This window comes from Carcharodon carcharias, chromosome 12 (genome assembly GCF_017639515.1).
Source record: "Carcharodon carcharias isolate sCarCar2 chromosome 12, sCarCar2.pri, whole genome shotgun sequence".
Taxonomy (NCBI): Eukaryota; Metazoa; Chordata; class Chondrichthyes; order Lamniformes; family Lamnidae; genus Carcharodon; species Carcharodon carcharias.
This window is the reverse complement of record NC_054478.1, coordinates 80,948,169-80,966,414: the sequence shown is the minus strand read 5'-3', so window position 1 is coordinate 80,966,414 and position 18,246 is coordinate 80,948,169. Positions and strand designations below refer to the sequence as shown.

At 41.5% G+C, this 18,246-nt stretch overlaps 1 protein-coding gene across 2 annotated transcripts in view; it reads right to left on the bottom strand.

Moving 5' to 3' along the window:
• The window catches only part of LOC121284838 (mitogen-activated protein kinase kinase kinase 20-like), a 130,288-nt gene that overhangs the window by 11,656 nt on the left and 100,386 nt on the right, over window positions 1-18,246 (bottom strand). For both annotated transcript variants that reach the window (XM_041200622.1, XM_041200625.1), the window contains exon 17: window positions 4,716-4,832. In XM_041200622.1, coding sequence (XP_041056556.1) covers window positions 4,716-4,832 — 117 coding nt within the window. The remainder of the gene's footprint in view (window positions 1-4,715; window positions 4,833-18,246) is intronic.

Genomic DNA, 18,246 nt, shown 5'->3' with positions numbered 1-18,246 from the left:
GAGAGAGAGTTAACATTTAAGTTCATGACCTTTCATCAGAACTGTTACTATAGGATTCTGCAAATGACCTCAGCACCCATGAGTTAGAGAGGGGAAATTTAGATGGGGGGGTTTAACACCTCTCTGTTGGCAGGTTTGAAGGCCAGTGGGGTTGGGGGAGGGGGTGTTTGGTCAAGGTGCACAATAAATCTGGCAGGCTCCTACCCACCTGCCCCTGCTCCCACCACAATTATAGCAGTGATGGGGTTGGCACCAGACAGCCTGTCCAGTCCTTAATGGGCAAAGTATGTCCACTTAAGGGCCCCATCCAACCGCCACTGGCATTTAGCTGGTTGACTGGTGGTGGGGTGGCGGGGGGTGGTGTCCTTCCTTAACTGGCCGCCTGAGCCCATTGGGGAGCTCCCCCAAGGTGTAATCCCCAGGTTGCCCTCGCCATGACTTCTCAAACCCCAGGCCCCCCCGCGCCAATCCTCAAGCACTTCTGATCCATCGCAGCTCACTTCTCCATTGCCTGAGTACTGTACCGGGAACTACTCCCACTGATGCTACCAGTACATAGGGAGCTGCCAACCTCTGACTGGCCAGCAGCTCTCTGAGCCAGGACTTCATGTCCCTGAGGCCTTTTGGTCATTAAGTAACTGCGGGACAGCCGTTCTTCTCCGGGTAACTTTTTAATTGGGGAGGGTGGAATCTGCCTGGGGATCACGGTATCCAGTAAAATTCAGCGCCCAGGGTCTCTGTTCTTGATCATTATCTAGAAACTACTGTTTGTAAGTACGTATGTGGATATTGGCTGAGGACAGAATCCACTTGCTTATGATGCCCCACCTGGCCCCATCCCACCCCCTACAATGGCTTATTGCCATTCACAGTCAAGGTGTAGACAAAGGCCACTTAAGCAAGATACTGGAGACAAATTGGCTGCCAAGCAAAGAATGAACTTTTTCAGTAGGTAAGTGATCAAAACCTGACAGAAATTGTTTTAAAAATAAACTTCAGATCATAATTTTTAAAAAGAAATTAAATTGAATCTTCTCAGTCTTGCGTTTCTTCATTTCTAGACTGGATGGAATTATTTGCAACCAAACTATTCCTCAAATTCCAGCTCCTCTGATCCTTTGTGCATCTGAATACTGTATGAGAATCTTGGATAGTTTTATGACAATTACATCCCCGCCAGACAGGCTAATTAACATTCCCATGGGTTCAATGTGAACTCGTACCTACATGGTCTAAAGCTATCATGTGTGATTTTCCATTTTCATGCTAAAGACAGAAAATCTCCAGTGTATGTACCTCAAGCCTCCTTCGGAAAGTGGATAGCTGATGATTATATTTTCTTGATACTAGTCATTATCACTATCTTCTCTACCCTTGGTCTTTTCATAATCTGTAACAATCACCACACCTTGGAACTCTTTTCCCTGTCAAAGTTAGTCATCTTCACCACTTCTCAACCCTCCTTGTTGAAATCTCTTTAATGAAGTTTTAGTTTTACCCTGGTCAGTCATGAATGATACCCTCTGTGATTAAGAATGCAGTGCATTGCTCTTCCTTGTCCTCTTCAACCTATCTGTAGTGTCCAGTGTGGTTAACCAGACCATCTTGGCACCATCATCTCTTGTCTGTTGTCCAGCTCCATGGAACAGCATTCATTTGATTTCACTCCCAGCTGCTAGATAGCTGTCTATCCCCAGCAATGACTTCATTTCCCATCGTTGTAGTCACCTACTGAGTCTCCCAGTGACTTATCCTTAGTCATCTCTTATAGCTGTCCCTCAGTGACATCATCAACAGGTATAGGATTATTGTCCATTTGTACTCTGATGATACCTTCCACCATTTCCCTCAACCCCAAGACAATGGGTGGAACTGTCCCAGAAATTAGCAAAGTCTGATATCGGGTGGGGAAATCGGTGTGTGATTTCAATGATGACAATGCTGAATTTTTCTGTTGTATTGAATGATCTCCTCCATACTGCCAGGGTAAGTTACTCTTCTCATCACTCAACACACACACACACACACATTCAAGGGATCTCACTCATTCTTAGCTCAAGGGACATTACCACCATTCACTTTCACACACACCTTCATCTGCCCTGTGGACCGTGACCTCAATCCATTCATGGCACCACTCAGCACTCACACATGCCAGGCATTCTTCTCATCTGGCCTGGCGGGCATCCTGCTTACACCTAAATTTCTATTTAATAACCACATCAAATACATCTACTCCATTAATAGCCTCTAAAATATCAATCAAAATGTGAACTCAGCCCCCCAATGAGATAAGTGCTTTTGTAGCTTTTGAAACTCAACCAAGCATTCATAATGACCCTCAGTTGTCATGACAGCCCTTGGGAAATGGAACGCTATTGAAATTGCAGGAACAGAGGGTAAATTTTTTTTAACCTACACCAAATGCCATCAATCAAAGCAGCCCAACAGCTGGTATTTTTTTTAAACTCTAACTGATAGCTTCAGCCTTTAATTTTTTGTGTTTAAAGGGGTGTAACTTAAAAAAAAACAGATCATGATGCTTGATCAGACCTTAACTACCATTCAAGATCGTTTATGTCTACTCTATAAATTTGCAACTCCCACATTGCAGATTAAGAAACAGTGAAAGTGGGATCTGTTTGAACTCAGCATCATTTTCAAATAGCCCTTCTAAGTTTTGGTTTCTCACCTGCGAGATTTACACCACTCCCCCTTCCTCCATCAACAAAAATGGGATCTGCTGGAAATGGTGGAGGGGCTTCTGATTCCAGGTCTTGCCTTCCATTTTTAAAGGTCTCCAGAGTCGGCCAGACTCAGCAAAAAATCCAGCCCAAGGAGTTGTATCAATTTTACCCAGTAATAACAACAATGAGCCAATGTGTTCACACCAAATATAATTTCAATAGTGGAAGCGTTTCTCAGATTACAACTCTTGCATATCTCAGTGATCCCGATTTTCTCAAAATGTTTAAAATTATGATCGGATGAGACACTGTAGATCAAAATATACCATTTTCCACAGTTGAGGTATCAAGGATAGTTGTATTTGTATATAGGGTTAAATATAAGGTATTTAGGAGGGAGATCACAAGAGACTAAAGTGTGGGAATCAGAAATTTATAGAGTAAATGTAAGTGTTTGTGGAATGCAGAGTTAATGATTGAATTAAAAACTGTGTGCTGGATTTTACACTACCCTGCCTGTGGGCTTGATGGTGGGAGTGAATTTAAAATCCAGCAGGTGGCCTTCCATCACGTATCCGCCCGCCCCCAACCTGTCTGAAATTTTGCATGGATGGGGAAGACACAAGGGCCTTGTCCCGCTGCTGCCGCTATTTTACCCATAGCAGGGTTGGCCTACGTCATGTGGGAAACCTGCTAGCTTTAGTTGGTGTCAGGCAAGGGGGTGTGGGACCTCTTTTTAGGCTCCCTGGGCCCACCCCACCTCCAAAGGTCATCCCACTCCAAAGGTTAACCCCCTCCCCTTGAATCCTCCCCCATGGCCTCTTCAACCTGGCCCCCTACCTGCCTGCACCCCACCACCACCCTTCCCAACCCCCCCCATTGCTGCGACCCTGGATTTACCTGGGCTTTTCGGTGCGGTGGGATTGCCTGTAGTCCCAGCAGCTACCAAAGCTCCTGATAGCGCTGGTGGGACCATAGAGCTGCCGGCCAATCTGATTGGCTGGCAGCTATTTAACAAGGGACTTCCTCCAGAAATAGGCACGGAAGACTCGTCTTCAGGCACTTAACGCTGCTCCCAGTGTTAAATCGCTGCAGGGCATCTGCAGGCATCGCAGGCTTGCTCCCACCCCTGACCTTTTAGCCAGGGGACAGTGTCCAGGACAGCCTGTAAAATCTAGCCCCATCTCAAATATTAAGAATCAGTTAAATAGTTAGTTGAAGGAAAGTGAAATAAAGGGATTTGGAAACAAGACAGCAACATGAAATTAAGACTGCCGCTGTCATGGAGATAATTACCAACATAAACACGTAGGGCCAATGTTGTAATTCTATGCAATTTCCACCATGATGCACAAGCGGAATAATGCTGCAATATTACAGTAAGAAAGTCTCGATTTACATCTCAGGATACCTCACTGCCAATTAATTATCCCCAGGTCACTGTTGTTTTGTAGGCAGTTAAGACAAATAAATTAGATGAATTTTATCTGTTCTTTGTGTTGCTTATTGAGGGCTAAATGTTGACCAGGACCCCAGGGGAGCTTGCCTGCGCTCCTTCGTATAAATCCATGGGATCTTCTACATTCCCTGGAACAGGCATAGGAGGTCTCAGATTACGTGCTGGAATGGGGCTTTCACCCACACTTCTCCAACTCAGACACTGGATTGCTACCCACTGAGACAATTAGATGCATGATAATGTAAAATAATATTTTGTGCAGCACAGTTAAGCAGATGAATCATTGCTCTGATAACACTAACACCTGGGAGCTGACATAACAAAAAGGAATAATGCAAACCGTATATTATTCCAATTTTTTTCTCCAGTAATAAGTTACAATTCTACCATCAAGCCGTACACATAATACAGAGAATATGGGTTGAAATAAATTGCAGGAAACTCTAATTCTTGCAAACGCAACTCTACTTTGTTGACAACATGACACCCATCTTAATGCACAAAAATGTTAAAACACATTTGCTTAAATGTTCAACATTAAATGAATTTACCAAAACGTGTGTACTTACCTTGGTTATTTTAATTACATCTGTACCTTGCCGATTAGCATTGAAAGTTACATCCTTGATGTAGGTCAATGCAACATCGTCACCATCCACTTCCACATACATTTTCCATTTAGAATCCTGACAAGAACAGAAACAAGTTTTAACAGGGTGTACATGAGTATGTCATCCTATCAAAGAGAAGCTTTACATCTATTTTACTGTCAGATTTTGACATATATAAATGCCAACTGTATTTTCTTTAAAAAGCCTGAAGACAAGCAACATTAGAACTGAAGCCAGGTAACAGATCTTGGTCAGAGGGAGTTAGCCTGGCATTCAATTCAAAAACATCACTTGTCATATTTGAATGTGCAAACATTTCCAAATTCAAACAATTATTTTTGCTTACCATTAAGTTAACCTCCCAAGTATTTCTAGATTTCAAAGTTCTTTTTGATCCAACCAAATTTATGTTGCTATATTTTACAAACAGAAATTTAGTTAGGAATTTTTTCTAGTTAATAAAATTGTGGTGCAATGGCTACACAGAAGTGCATGCATTAGTTTTTACATGTCTCTTACCTATAGGCATGGGCAAATATAATTTCACAATACCCTAAATTTCGAATTAATTTTTTAAGATATGGTTAAGGATGCATAAGGAGCAATACTTGAAATTATTCAAAATTTTTTAATTTACTGTAATTAATTTTGTACCAATGGAAATCGACAAAATGTTATTCAACATGGGAAAGGTGATTCAACAGCACAACCTAGAGGCTGCTATAGACAGGCAAGTATGTCATGATTAAAAAGACGACAACTCCAGGGATTAGCTCTTTACAGAGTGATATATAAATTGAGTTATTACATTGTCTAAATAAACATTCTAATAATTTCAAACATATTCCTCATATTAAATTGTCAAACAAGCATTACATCTTCTTCAAATACGTGAAGAAACTGTTTAGTACCTAAATCCGTCAATGTTAACAATATTGTTATACATTCTATCTGAACAGTAGAGCAGCTCAACAATTATTGCTGTACTTTTTAATAGATTGGTGATTTGTTTTCCCCACAGAAGCAAGAAAAGAGAAACAGTGTTTCAGAAACAGCCATCAGTTAAATCTATTGCAGAAATTGGCCTTTTTCTAAATGTTACAAAATTGAAATAAATATATTTTAGTGCCATTCAAAAACATATTTCAATATTTGGCTTGATTGTAGTAGCTGGTACATTTACTTAAAATGTTTTCCTTTCTCTGCAGACTGTAGTGGCTAGTGCTGAGATTTGGCTCTACTGATGCCATTAATCTTCTACCACAATCTCACCAAATTACTGTTTTTCACAAATGAACCCAGATACTGAATCTTGGTGGGTTATTTGGCTATGAGGGTGTTGTATCCTGGTTCAATCCTAATGGTCACAGATACACACCTTCCAGTAGGGAACAGTGGAAATGATCAGGAGTGGAAAGCCTGGCTAATTTTCTTTCCTCCAGAAATCAGCGGGCACTAAGGGCATATGTGAGACCCTGATGCCACTCTGAGTAGCAAATCTGCTCAGGCCAGGGATCAAAACTTGACTCTTCCTGATCTCTAAGGTTGAGCACCATAGCAGTTACTCATTAAGATGACCCTCTAACATGTTTTTGATAAACACTTTAGTTTCCTTACAAATGGTTATGTAACTAGCCAGTAATATGTATTATTTCATAGAGCTGACACAAACATGACTGGAAAAAGGGTTTCACCTGTGCTATAAGATTCCATGATTTGTATCTTTTGCAATTATTTCAATGACGAGTATTAACCAGCAACTGGGAAAATCTTCTCCATATCTATATTAGTTTTGTTAAAAACTATGCAAATTTATTTATTTTCTTGCACAAACATGAAATAAAAAAAAGTTGCTCTTTCCTACAAATCTAAGATGGCGTTCTAATGTTTTTGTTAGAAATAAGCCAGAAATAATTTTCATCCATGTGCCTTGACACATTCACAACATGAGCCCATACGAAGATATTTTCACTGTGTTTGCATGCTTAAGTTACAAATGCATTTGTGGACAGAAGGGGCACAAATCTTTCCTTTTCAATGCTTATTCATGATGTACAGAGGAATTGCATTATTTGTAAGAGAGGCATGACTAGGTGACAAGCTCTTTGTTAGCCCAGATGATTTCTGTTTGTTCACTGTTGGTAGTAGTGTGTGCACTGTGTAAGTGGAACTCTTGATTCTCCTCCCCCCTCCCCAGAAAAGTTGTTTAAATGTGTCTGACGACTTTCATCCTTGGTGGGAATAGACATTCCCCACAGGAGCAAGCTGAAGTGGAGTAGATTTTACACAGAATAAAATTTAATAACAATTATATGAAAGGTACGCCAACTCAAAAGAGAATATTTTTGTGCATCCATTTCTCTCAGTCAACCGTTTAAAACTCATTATATCAAAATGCACACACTTCACTAACTATAAAATTTGATACATAAATCACATCTTTGTGTATGTTTTTTGGTGGCATGTAAACCGTGCTTGCAATTTTTTAGTGCAAACAATGTTTCCCGGTTAACTACACTCCCAAAATTGCAACAATACACTGGATTTTATGCCACACAAGTAATGCCTTTCATGAATCCATCTTTTATTCTCTTCTTTTCATCTTCCAGTGCCTGATACGATTTTCTGCATTGATTTACATCAGTCTAATTTGCGAAAACTTTACTTCCAACTACATGCATATGCCTGCAGCCATAGAACATGGTCTTTTGTAGATTTGTGATATTGTTACTTTGTGCACAACGAAATGACACTAGGCTGCTAAAGAACAGTGAAGCGAGGGTCTGCCTTTACTTGCATGACACCCTACATAGTGAATTCCTGATGTCAATCAAAAAAAGAAAAGACTTGCATTCACATAGCTCTTTTCAAGGCCATGGGACGTCTCAAAATAGTTTACAGCCAATGAAGTACTTTTGAAATGTGGTCACTTTTGTAATGTAGGAAATGCAACCGCTAATTTGTGCACAGCACTCCCACAAGCAGCAATGTGATAGTAATCTTTTCTGATGTTGATTGAGGGACAGATTATTGACCTGGACACCGGAAATTACAACCCCCTGTTCTCTGAAATAGTGCCATGGGATCTTTTACATCCACCTGGCAGATGGGGCCTTGATTTAATGCCTGACCTGAAAAATGGCACCTCCAACTGTGCAGCAGTCGCTCAGTACTGCACTGGGCTTTCAGCATGGATTTGTTTTGTGCTCAAGACCTGGAGAGGGACTTGAACCCAGGACCTTATGATTTAGAGGTGAGAGTTGCTACCAACTGAGCCAGGGCTGACATGAGGCACAACCTGTCAATATCAGAAAGCACAAAAACAGGACCTTCAAGACACCAGCTGATGAACAACTCACTAACTCCATTGTTGTTCAAAATCTGCTATGTGGTTAAATTCTGCCCTACCTCACAAAGAACAATCGAAGCAACCAGTGACCTCTTTTGCCACTGAACTCACAGCCAAATCCTTCCACAGAAATATGGAAATACAGGAATAGGAGTAAGATATCCAGACTCTTGAGCTTGTCCCATCATTAAATTAGCTTACTGTTGATCTGTACCTCAATTCTATTTACCTGCTCTTCTTCTATGTCCTTTGATAACCTTACCTAACAAAAATACATCAATCTCAGTCTTGAAAATTTCAGCTAACAACACAGCCATTTTGGGGGAAGAGTCCCATTTTCCATCACCCTTTGTGTGAAAAAGAGCTTGCTGATTTTACTTTAAATGGTTTTGCTGTAATGTTTAAGATTTTCCCCCTTATTCTGGACTTCCCCACAAGATGAAACAAGTTTCTTTTGGATCTACCCTACAAATTTCTTAATCATTTTAAATACCTTGATTGGATCATCCGTCAACTTTCTAAAGTTACATTTATCCAATCTCTCCTCAGAATTGAGTGTCATTCTAGTGAATCTGTGCTGTACCTCCTCCAAAGCATTATATTTTTCCTGAGATTATCCACAGTGACTCTTATTTACTTCATGTCAATCAACATGAAACAGAAGCCCAGGAACAGGTATCTCTTGCCCAGTTCCTAATGAGAGAACAATGCTTGATATAGGGAAGGAAAAGATGTGTAGGGTAAAAAAGTTCAGCTGTTTCCACTTTATCTGTAACTTATCTGCCAGATACCAAATGTTACTCACATCACTATTCATATCTAAAGTTTATTGTTCGAAAATACTGCCATTATAAAAATATACTGTGATGCTTTTAATGTAGCAAATGTTTGTGCATGTATCTAAACCAAGGGATGCTTGAAACTGTTCACAATTACCAATTAAACTTTTTAATAAAGATTTTCATTTAGCATGCTAAAGGGCTGATGAAAGTTCTGAAATAAAACTTTAGAAACTGTCAGCATTAACTGACAATATACGACAAACATCTAAGACCAGCAACATTTCTACTCTGCATCATTATCTTGGTCTGCAGATCAGCAAATGTCATTGTGCTTGGTCTTAAGTGGAAATGAGGCCTGAGATCAGATAAGTATCTGTTAATCTGTGTTACTCCATTCTGTTTACAATGTCATTGCCTACTGTTCCAACATCCCTTGGGCCAATTGTAAATATAAAAAAGAATCTACAGGAAGCTGCTCACATAGAACTACACAAGTGGACCTCACTAGCATGTAGGGGTTACTACTAGGTCTTGAACAGAGGATTTTTTTTTAATCGCCTCAGGAGAAACAATGTCCCATAATGATGTACAGAACTATTACTGCACTAATGAAGAATCATACATAATTCAGCACCTTTCACTTGGCACCACTGTGATATACTCATTAGCACAGACACACAGTGGAAGTCAGATGGTGTCCATGCAATTGCAGGCATTATTTGCAGTGCAGCTGCTTTCATGACATTGCCAGTATATAAAAACATGACGCCAGTTTGTTTTATTTAGTGCTAAACCTTCTAGTTTGTAAAAACAAGCCTGACACCAACCTGACATGAGCAAGTGAAAATAATTAGCTCTCATTTTCTCAGCCTCCTATTTCCTCCTCCCTGCTGCGTTCTCTTCCCACTAAACCACCACATGTCATTGGAAATAGGAGGCAATTAGTGGGCTCATTTCAGCCCCACAACTGCAGCAAAAAGAAAGTATTTATGATGGCACAATGAACAGCTGAAAGATTAAATAACATTTGCCTTTTGAAAAGAAAATGACTTCTGACTAAATGGGGCATTTTTGATTATATTCAACCATCCTCAGCGCAGCAGTTTTAAATGGGGCCTGCCTATGTGATATAGGATCCTTAAAGAACACAAAATGAGTCATTTACAGCTAAAAGCATGAAAATAAAATGCAACTTGAGGTCGTAATTTGGAGTTTCACTGTATATCGAAGTGTAGAAATGCACAGAAAAATGTGTTTTAAAATTTAAACTAACATTTATAAAGCTGAAGAAATATTGTAAAAGCAAAAAACTGCAGATGCTGGAAATCCGAAACAAAAACAAAAATACCTGGAAAAACTCAGCAGGTCTGACAGCATCTGCAGAGGGGAACATGGTTAATGTTTCAAGTCCGTATGACTCTTCAACAGAACCAAGGAAAAATAGAAAAGAGGTGAAAAATAAGCTGGTTTAAGGGGATGGGGGGTGTGGTGGGGCAGGTAGAGCTGGATAGAGGGCCAGTGGAGATAGCCAAAAGATGTCATAGACAAAAGGACAAAGAGGCGTTGAAGGTGGTGATTTTAGCTAAGAACTGTGCTAAAGGTGACATTAAGGGTAGAAAGCAGGACAAGCAAGGGACAGATAGCCCTAGTGGAGGTGGAGTGGGGGAAAGGGATCGCAATAGGCTAAAAGATAGAGATAAAACAATGGATGGAAATACATTTAAAAATAATGGAAATAGGTGAGAAAAGAAAAATATATACCAATTATTGGAAAAGGGGGGATCGGAAAAGGGGTGGGGATGGTGGAGAGAGTTCATGATCTAAAGTTGTTGAACTCAATATTCAGTCCAGTAGGCTGTAAAGTGCCTAGTCGGAAGATGATGTGCTGTTCCTCCAGTTTGCGTTGAGCTTCACTGGAACATTGCAGCAGGCCAAGGATGGACATGTGGGCATGAGAGCAGGGTGGTGTGTTGAAATGGCAAGTGACAGGGAGGTCAGGGTCATGCTTGTGGACAGACCGAAGGTGTTCACAAAGCGGTCACCCAGTCTGCATTTGGTCTCTCCAATGTAGAGGAGACCGCGTTGGGAGCAGCGAATGCAGTAGACTATATTGAGGGAAGTGCATGTGAAATGCTGCTTCACCTGAAAGGAATGTTTGGGCCCTTGGACGGTGAGGAGAGGGGAAGTAAAGGGGCAGGTGTTGCACCTTCTGCGGTTGCATGGGAAGGTGCTGTAGGAGGGGGTTGAGGTGTAGGGGGTGATGGAGGAGTGGACCAGGGTGTCCCGGAGGGAACGATCCCTGCAGAATGCCGCCAGGCTGGGTGAGGGGAAGATGTGTTTGGTGGTGGCATCATGCTGGAGTTGGCGGAAATGGCGGAGGATGATCCTTTGAATGTGGAGGCTGGTGGGGTGATAAGTGAAGACAAGCGGGACCCTATCATGGTTCTGGGAGGGAGAGGAAGGTGTGAGGGCGGATGCGCGGGAGATGGGCCGGACACGGTTGAGGGTCCTGTCAACCACTGTGGGTGAAAAACCTGGGTTAAGGAAGAAGGAAGACATGTCAGAGGAACTGTTTTTGAAAGTGGCATCATCAGAACAGATGTGACGAAGGCGAAGGAACTGAGAGAATGGGATGGAGTCCTTACAGGAAGCGGGGTGTGAGGAGCTGTAGTCAAGGTAGCTGTGGGAGTCGGTAGTCTTGTAATGAATATTGGTGGACAATCTATCACCAGAAATTGAGACAGAGAGGTCAAGGAAGGGAAGTGTCAGAGATGGACCATGTGAAACTGATGGAGGGGTGGAAATTGGAAGCAAAGTTAATAAATTTCTCCAGGTCCAGACGAGAGCATGAAGCAGCACCGAAGCAGTTATCGATGTACCAGAGAAAGAGTTGTGGAAGGGGGCCGGAGTAGGACTGGAACAAGGAATGTTCCACATACCCCATAAAGAGACAGGCATAACTGGGGTCCATGTGGGTACCCATAGCCACACCTTTTACTTGGAGGAAGTGAGAGGAGTTTAAGGAGAAATTGTTCATTGAAAGAACAAGTTCAGCCAGACAGAGGAGGGTAGTGGTGGATGGGGATTGTTCGGGCCTTTGTTCGAGGAAGAAGCGGAGAGCCCTCAGACCATCCCGGTGGGGGATGGAGGTGTAGAGTGATTGGACGTGAAGAGGAGGCGGTTGGGGCCAGGGAACTGGAAATTGTCGATATGATGTAGGGTGTCAGAGGAATCACGGATGAAAGTGGGAAGAGACTGGACAAGGGGAGAGAGAATGGAGTCAAGATAGCAAGAAATGAGTTCCATGGGGCAAGAACAGGCTGACATGATCGGTCTGCTGGGACAATCCTGTTTGTGGATTTTGGGTAAGAGGTAGAAGCGGGCCATCCGAGGTTGGGAGACTATGAGGCTAGAAGCTGTGGAGGGAAGATCTCCAGAGGAGGTGAGGTCAGTGACAGTCTAGAAACAATGGCTTGATGTTCAGTGGTGGGGTGATGGTCCAGAGGGAGGTAGGGGGAACTGTCTGTGAGTTGACGCTCAGCCTCTGCGAGGTAGAGGTCAGTGCGCCAGACAACAACAGCACCACCCTTGTCAGTAGGTTTGATGACAATGTCAGGGTTGGACCTCAGAGAACGGAGTGCAGCAAGTTCAGAAAGAGATAGGTTAGAGTGGGTGAGAGGAGCAGAGAAATTGAGATGACTGATGTCACGCCAATGATGTCAGACATATTGTAACTTCCAAGATTACAATGTAATCTAAAGTCAAGATTTTTCCCACGCACAAAGGGCCATGTACTGCCCTTTAACTTTTAGCAACAGCAATGCAGGCGTAACAGAAGGAAGAGACAGAAAAATGGATTACTTATTGAAAATGTACTTAACGGTTTACAATCATAAATAGTGCTTGTTAATTCAGAAAATCAGACTCTACTGAACATAAAGTCACTGACCTCAAAGTAGTATGAAAGATCAGCCGTTAAACAAACCAAAAATCTTAGGATCTTCACAACATTGCACCTGTCTTAAAGTTTGTGATAATATTTTCTTTGATGGTGGATGACAATTTCAAGAGCAGTTTGAATTTATTTCCAAGTTACCAGGAATTGACAAAACAAAATACTTCTCAAACCGGCACAATTTAAGCAATGCCACTCAAATAGGCCACAAGAACAGAAGGTATGATTAAATTAAAATGCCATATTGGTGAAAGGTGGTACTTTGAGACCAGATCTGGAATACTTTTGGAAGATGTAGAGGGAGCTCTACACTGCATCAAATCTGGAGTAGATTTTAATCTAGTTGTGTAATAATATATGAAAAATGCTTAATTGTCCAATGCTAACTATCTTCATTTCAATATGTACAAAATACACAAATACTAGTAAAACAATATTCATAAAACTGAGTACATCTTAAAGTTGAGCTCTATCAAGTAGCATAAATGAGACTGAAAACACATGTAACAAATCTTCTTCATAATATCACCTCCGTGAAGCATGAAATACATCCTACATCAGATGTAAAGCCTCCAACAGCTTCCACAAAACCACAGACTGTGAACACTTAACAAACCACAGACTAGCAGTCACTACCAAACCACAGAATGCTTGGTAGCCTCCTCCAAATCACAGAACTAACATACTTCCTCCAAAGCACAGATCTAACAACCTCTACCAAACCACAGAAATAGCAGCATCCTTCTCCAAACTTAATGATCATTCAACCTCTGAAATATAGATCATGCAACGTCCAACATCAAATTACACAAGTTATCACCTCCATGAAAATATAGAACTCACAAACCCTTCTATTAAACTACTAAACACAGAGCATGCTTCACTAAATCATAGAATAACAAACTAATTTACCAAACTATAGAAAGTGCAGCCTCCATCAAAGGTAATCCATGTCCTTATTTTTGAAATAAGAGGGGAGATTTCCTGCCTTGGGTAGGAGGGGGAGGGAAATTTGATGCTGAGACAGAGCATTAGTAATGCACCAGTGGTATACTGCTTGCCATTTGGCAATGATGGAGGAGTGAGAAGCTTGCAATGCTGGCAAGTACGAGCACCATGAGATTATCAATATATGTGCAGCATTAAAGCTATGTGCTTATTGGTTTTACGATTGATTGAGAACATGCGTTCATGGTCTCCTTTGAGCACAATTATTTGATACAGAGTGCGCAATGTAGAAATGGGCCATTCAACCCAATTGGTTTTTGCCAGTGTTCATGTTTCATACAAGCCTCCTCCCACCCATCATCATCTAATTCTATTAGTATAATCTTTTATTTCTTTCTCCTTCATGTGCTTAACTATTCCTTGTGGTAGTGAGTTCCATATTCTAACAACACTCTGGGCAAAGAAGTTTTTCATGAATTCCCTGTTGAATTTATTTGTGACTATCTTATATTTATGACACTTACTTTTGGTATCCCCCACAAACGGAAATATCTTCTCTACATGTACTCTATCAACCCCTTTCTTGATCTTAGAGCTCTCTATCCGGTCACCTCCTGAGCCTTCTCTTTCTAGAGAAAAAAGCCCCAGGTTGTTCAGCCTCAACTGATAAGTAATTATCCCCCTCAGTTCTGGTATCATCCTAATAAATCCTCTTTTAAATCTTTTCCAGTGCCTCTATATCCCTTCTACAATGTAGAGACTGGAAGTGTTCACAGTACTCCAAATGTGGTCTAACCAAAGTTACATACAAATTTAATACCGCTCCCTTGCTTTTCAGTTCTATCCCTCTATGAATGAACCCCAGCACTTTGTTTGCTCTTTTATGATCTTATTACTCAGCACTTCAGCATTTAATGATTTGTGTATCTGTTCCCGTAAATCTGTCTGCTTTCCTTCTCTATACACTTATTTTCCAAGGAGTACATGGCATTTTTATTCTTCTGACCAAAATGTACTCCCACATTTTAATCTTTTTTTATTCATTTATGGGATGTGGGTGTCGCTGGCTAGGCCAGCATTTAATGTCCATCCCTAATTGCCCTTGAGAAGGTGGTGGTGAGCTGCCTCCTTGAACTGCTGCAGTCCATGTGGTGTAGGTACACACACAGTGCTATTAGGGAGGGACTTCCAGAATTTCGACCAAGCGACAGTGAAGGAACGGCGATATATTTCCAAGTCAGGATGGTGTGTGGCTTGGAGGGGAATTTCCAGGTGGTGGCATTCCCATGCGTTTGCTGCCCTTGTCCTTCTAGATGGTAGCGGTCGTGGATTTGGAAGGTGCTGCCTAGGGAGCTTTGGGGAGTTTCTGCAGTGCTTCTTGTAGATGATACATACTGCTGCCAATGTTTATCAGTAATGGAGGGAGCGAATGTTGTGGAAGGGGTGTCAGTCAAGCAGACTGCCTTGTCCTAGATGCTGTCAAGCTTCTTGAGTGTTGTGGGGGCTGCAGTCATCCAGGCAAGTGGAGAATATTCCATCACACTCATGGCTTGTGCCATGTAGATGGTGGATAGACTTTGGGGAGTCAGGAGGTAAGTTACTTGTCGCAGGATTCCAAGCCTCTGACCTGGTCTTGTAGCCACAGTATTTATATGGCTAGTCCAGTTCAGTTTCTTGTCAATAGTAAGCCGCAGAATGTTGATAGTGGAGGATTCAGTGATGTTAATGCCATTGAATGTCAAGGAGCAACGATTTGATTTTCTCTTGTTGGAGATAGTCATTGCCCGACACTTGTGTGGCACAAATGTTAATTGCCACTTGCCAGCCCAAGCCTGGATTCGTCCAGGTCTTGCCGCATTTGGACATGGACTGCCTCAGTATGCGAGGAGTTGTGAATGGTGCTGAATATTGTGCAATCACCAACGAACATCCCCATTTCTGATCTTATGATAGAAGGAAGGTCATTGATGAAGCAGCTGAAAATGGTTGGGCCAAGAACACTACCCTGAGGAACTCCTGCAGTGATATCCTGGAGCTGAGATGATTGGCCTTCAACAACCATAGCTATCTTTCTTTGCACTAGGTATGATTCTAACCAGTGGAGAGTTTTCTCCTAATTGCTATTGAGTCCAGTTTTGCTAGGGCTCCTTGATGCCATACTCAGTCAAATGTTGCCTTGATGTCAAGGGCAGTCACTCTCAACTCACCTCTGAAGATCAGCTCTTTTGTCCATGTTTGAACCAAGGCTGCAATGAGGTCAGAAGCTGAGTAACCCTGGCAGAACCCATACTGAGGTCAGTGAGGAGGTTATTGCTAAGCAAGTGCTGCTTGATAGCACTGTTGATGACCCCTTCCATCACTTTACTGAAGATTGAGGGTAGACTGATGGGGCGGTAATTGGCCGGGTTTGATTTATCCTACTCTTTGTGGACAGGAGATGCCTGGGAAATTTTCCACATTGCTGGGTAATTGCCAGTGTTGTAGCTGTACTGGAACAGCTTGGCTAGGAGTACAGCAAGTTCTGGAGCACAAGACTTCAGTACTATTGCCGGAATATTGTCAGGGCCCATAACCTTTGCAGTATCGAATGTCTTCAGCCATTTCTCGATATCACGTGGAGTGAATCGAATTGGCTGAAGACTGGCATCTGCGATGCTGGGCATCTCTGGAGGAAGCTGAGACGGATCATCCTTCTGGCTGAAGATTGTTGCAAATGCTTCAGCCTTATCTTTTGCACTGATGTGCTATGCTCCTCCATCTTTGAGAATGGGGATATTTGTGAAGCCTCCTTCTCCAGTGAGTTAATTGTCCACCACCATTCACAACTGGATGTGGCAGGACTGCAGAGCTCAGATCTGATCCATTGGTTGTGGAATCACTTATCTCTGTCTATCACGCAAGTAGTCCTGTGTTGTAGCTTCACCAGATTGACACCTCATTTTTAGGTATGCCAAGTGCTGCTCCTGGCATGCCCTCCTGCACTCTTCATTGAACCAGTGTTGATCCCCTAGCTTCATGGTAATGTTAGAGTGGGTGGTATGCTGGGCATGAGGTTACAGATTGTGGTTGAGTACAATTCTGCTGCTGCTGATGGCCCACAGTGCCTCATGGATACCCAGTCCTGGACAGCTAGAACTGTTCGAAATCTATCCCATTTAGCACAGTGGTAGTGTCACACAATACGATGGAGGGTATCCTCAATGTGAAGATGGGACTTCGTCCATATTGATGATCATTTGTCAACTGCATTCCTATTCTGCAAGCTCATTAATATCCTCCTGCATTTTGTCGCAGTATTTCTCTGCATTAACACCTCCCAATTTGGTGTTGTCCATAAATATTGAAACTGATGAGTAACTACCTTTAATAACTAATCTACGATTTCTGCTTGTAGCCAGGTTATCCATTGCTATCCATTCTGCTACTTGTCCCCTGACTCCATACATTCTGACAATAGTCATGAGTCTACTATACAGTGCTTTATTGAAGGTCATTTGGAAATTTAAATGTATCAGGTCCACTGCATTACCTTTATCCACCCATGTTACTCTTCAAAGAAGTTAATAAGGGTGGTCAACCATGATCTCTCCTTTTGAAATCCAAACCGACTACTCTTATGTTTGTAGTTTCTCAGTGTTTTTCTATTGCATCTTTGAGTAAGGAATCCATTATTTTTCCTACCACCAATGTTAAGCTAAGTGGTCTAAAGTTCCCTGGACTTGGTCTTTCTCCCTTTTTAACTATTGGAACTACATCAGCAATCCCCTAGTCTTCAAATGCTCTTCCCATTTCTAATGAGTTTACATATATATGTAATTCTGTCCCTGATATCTTTTCCCTAACTGTTTTTAATATGCATAGATGCAATCCATCTAGACCAGGGATTTTGTCCTCACTAAGTTTAATTAGTTTATCAATTATCTCCTCATTTAATCTTAAATGTTCTGATGTCTCTTTTTGACCTATTCTTCTAATGTCATGTCTACCATGTTGGTCTCTGTAAATACTAAGACAAAATAATTATTTACTATTTCTACCATTTTACAGAAATTACCTGTGACTTCATCATGAGTATCCTTTCATACTCCAAACCCCACTCTGATTTTTCTTTTGTTATTTATGCGCCTGTAGCTTATTATTTCTTTTAAAATTGGCTTGATAATTTAACTCTGCAGTTTCTCTTTGCCTTCCTAATTGTGATTTTTGACTTCTCTTGTAACCTTTTTGAATTCCTTTTTGTCAACCTCTCCTTTGTTGTCTTATGACAGAAGCTACTCTTAGCGTATGCCTTTTTCTTCATTCATCCATGATGTATCATTACTCGATAAATTGTTCTTGCTTTTTAGTGTGATATATTTCTCCTGGACTCAATCAATCACTGTTTTAAAATGTTTCTCATTGTTATTCCATTTCTTTCTTTGCCAGTAAATTTTCCGGTTTATTTTCTCAGTGTAT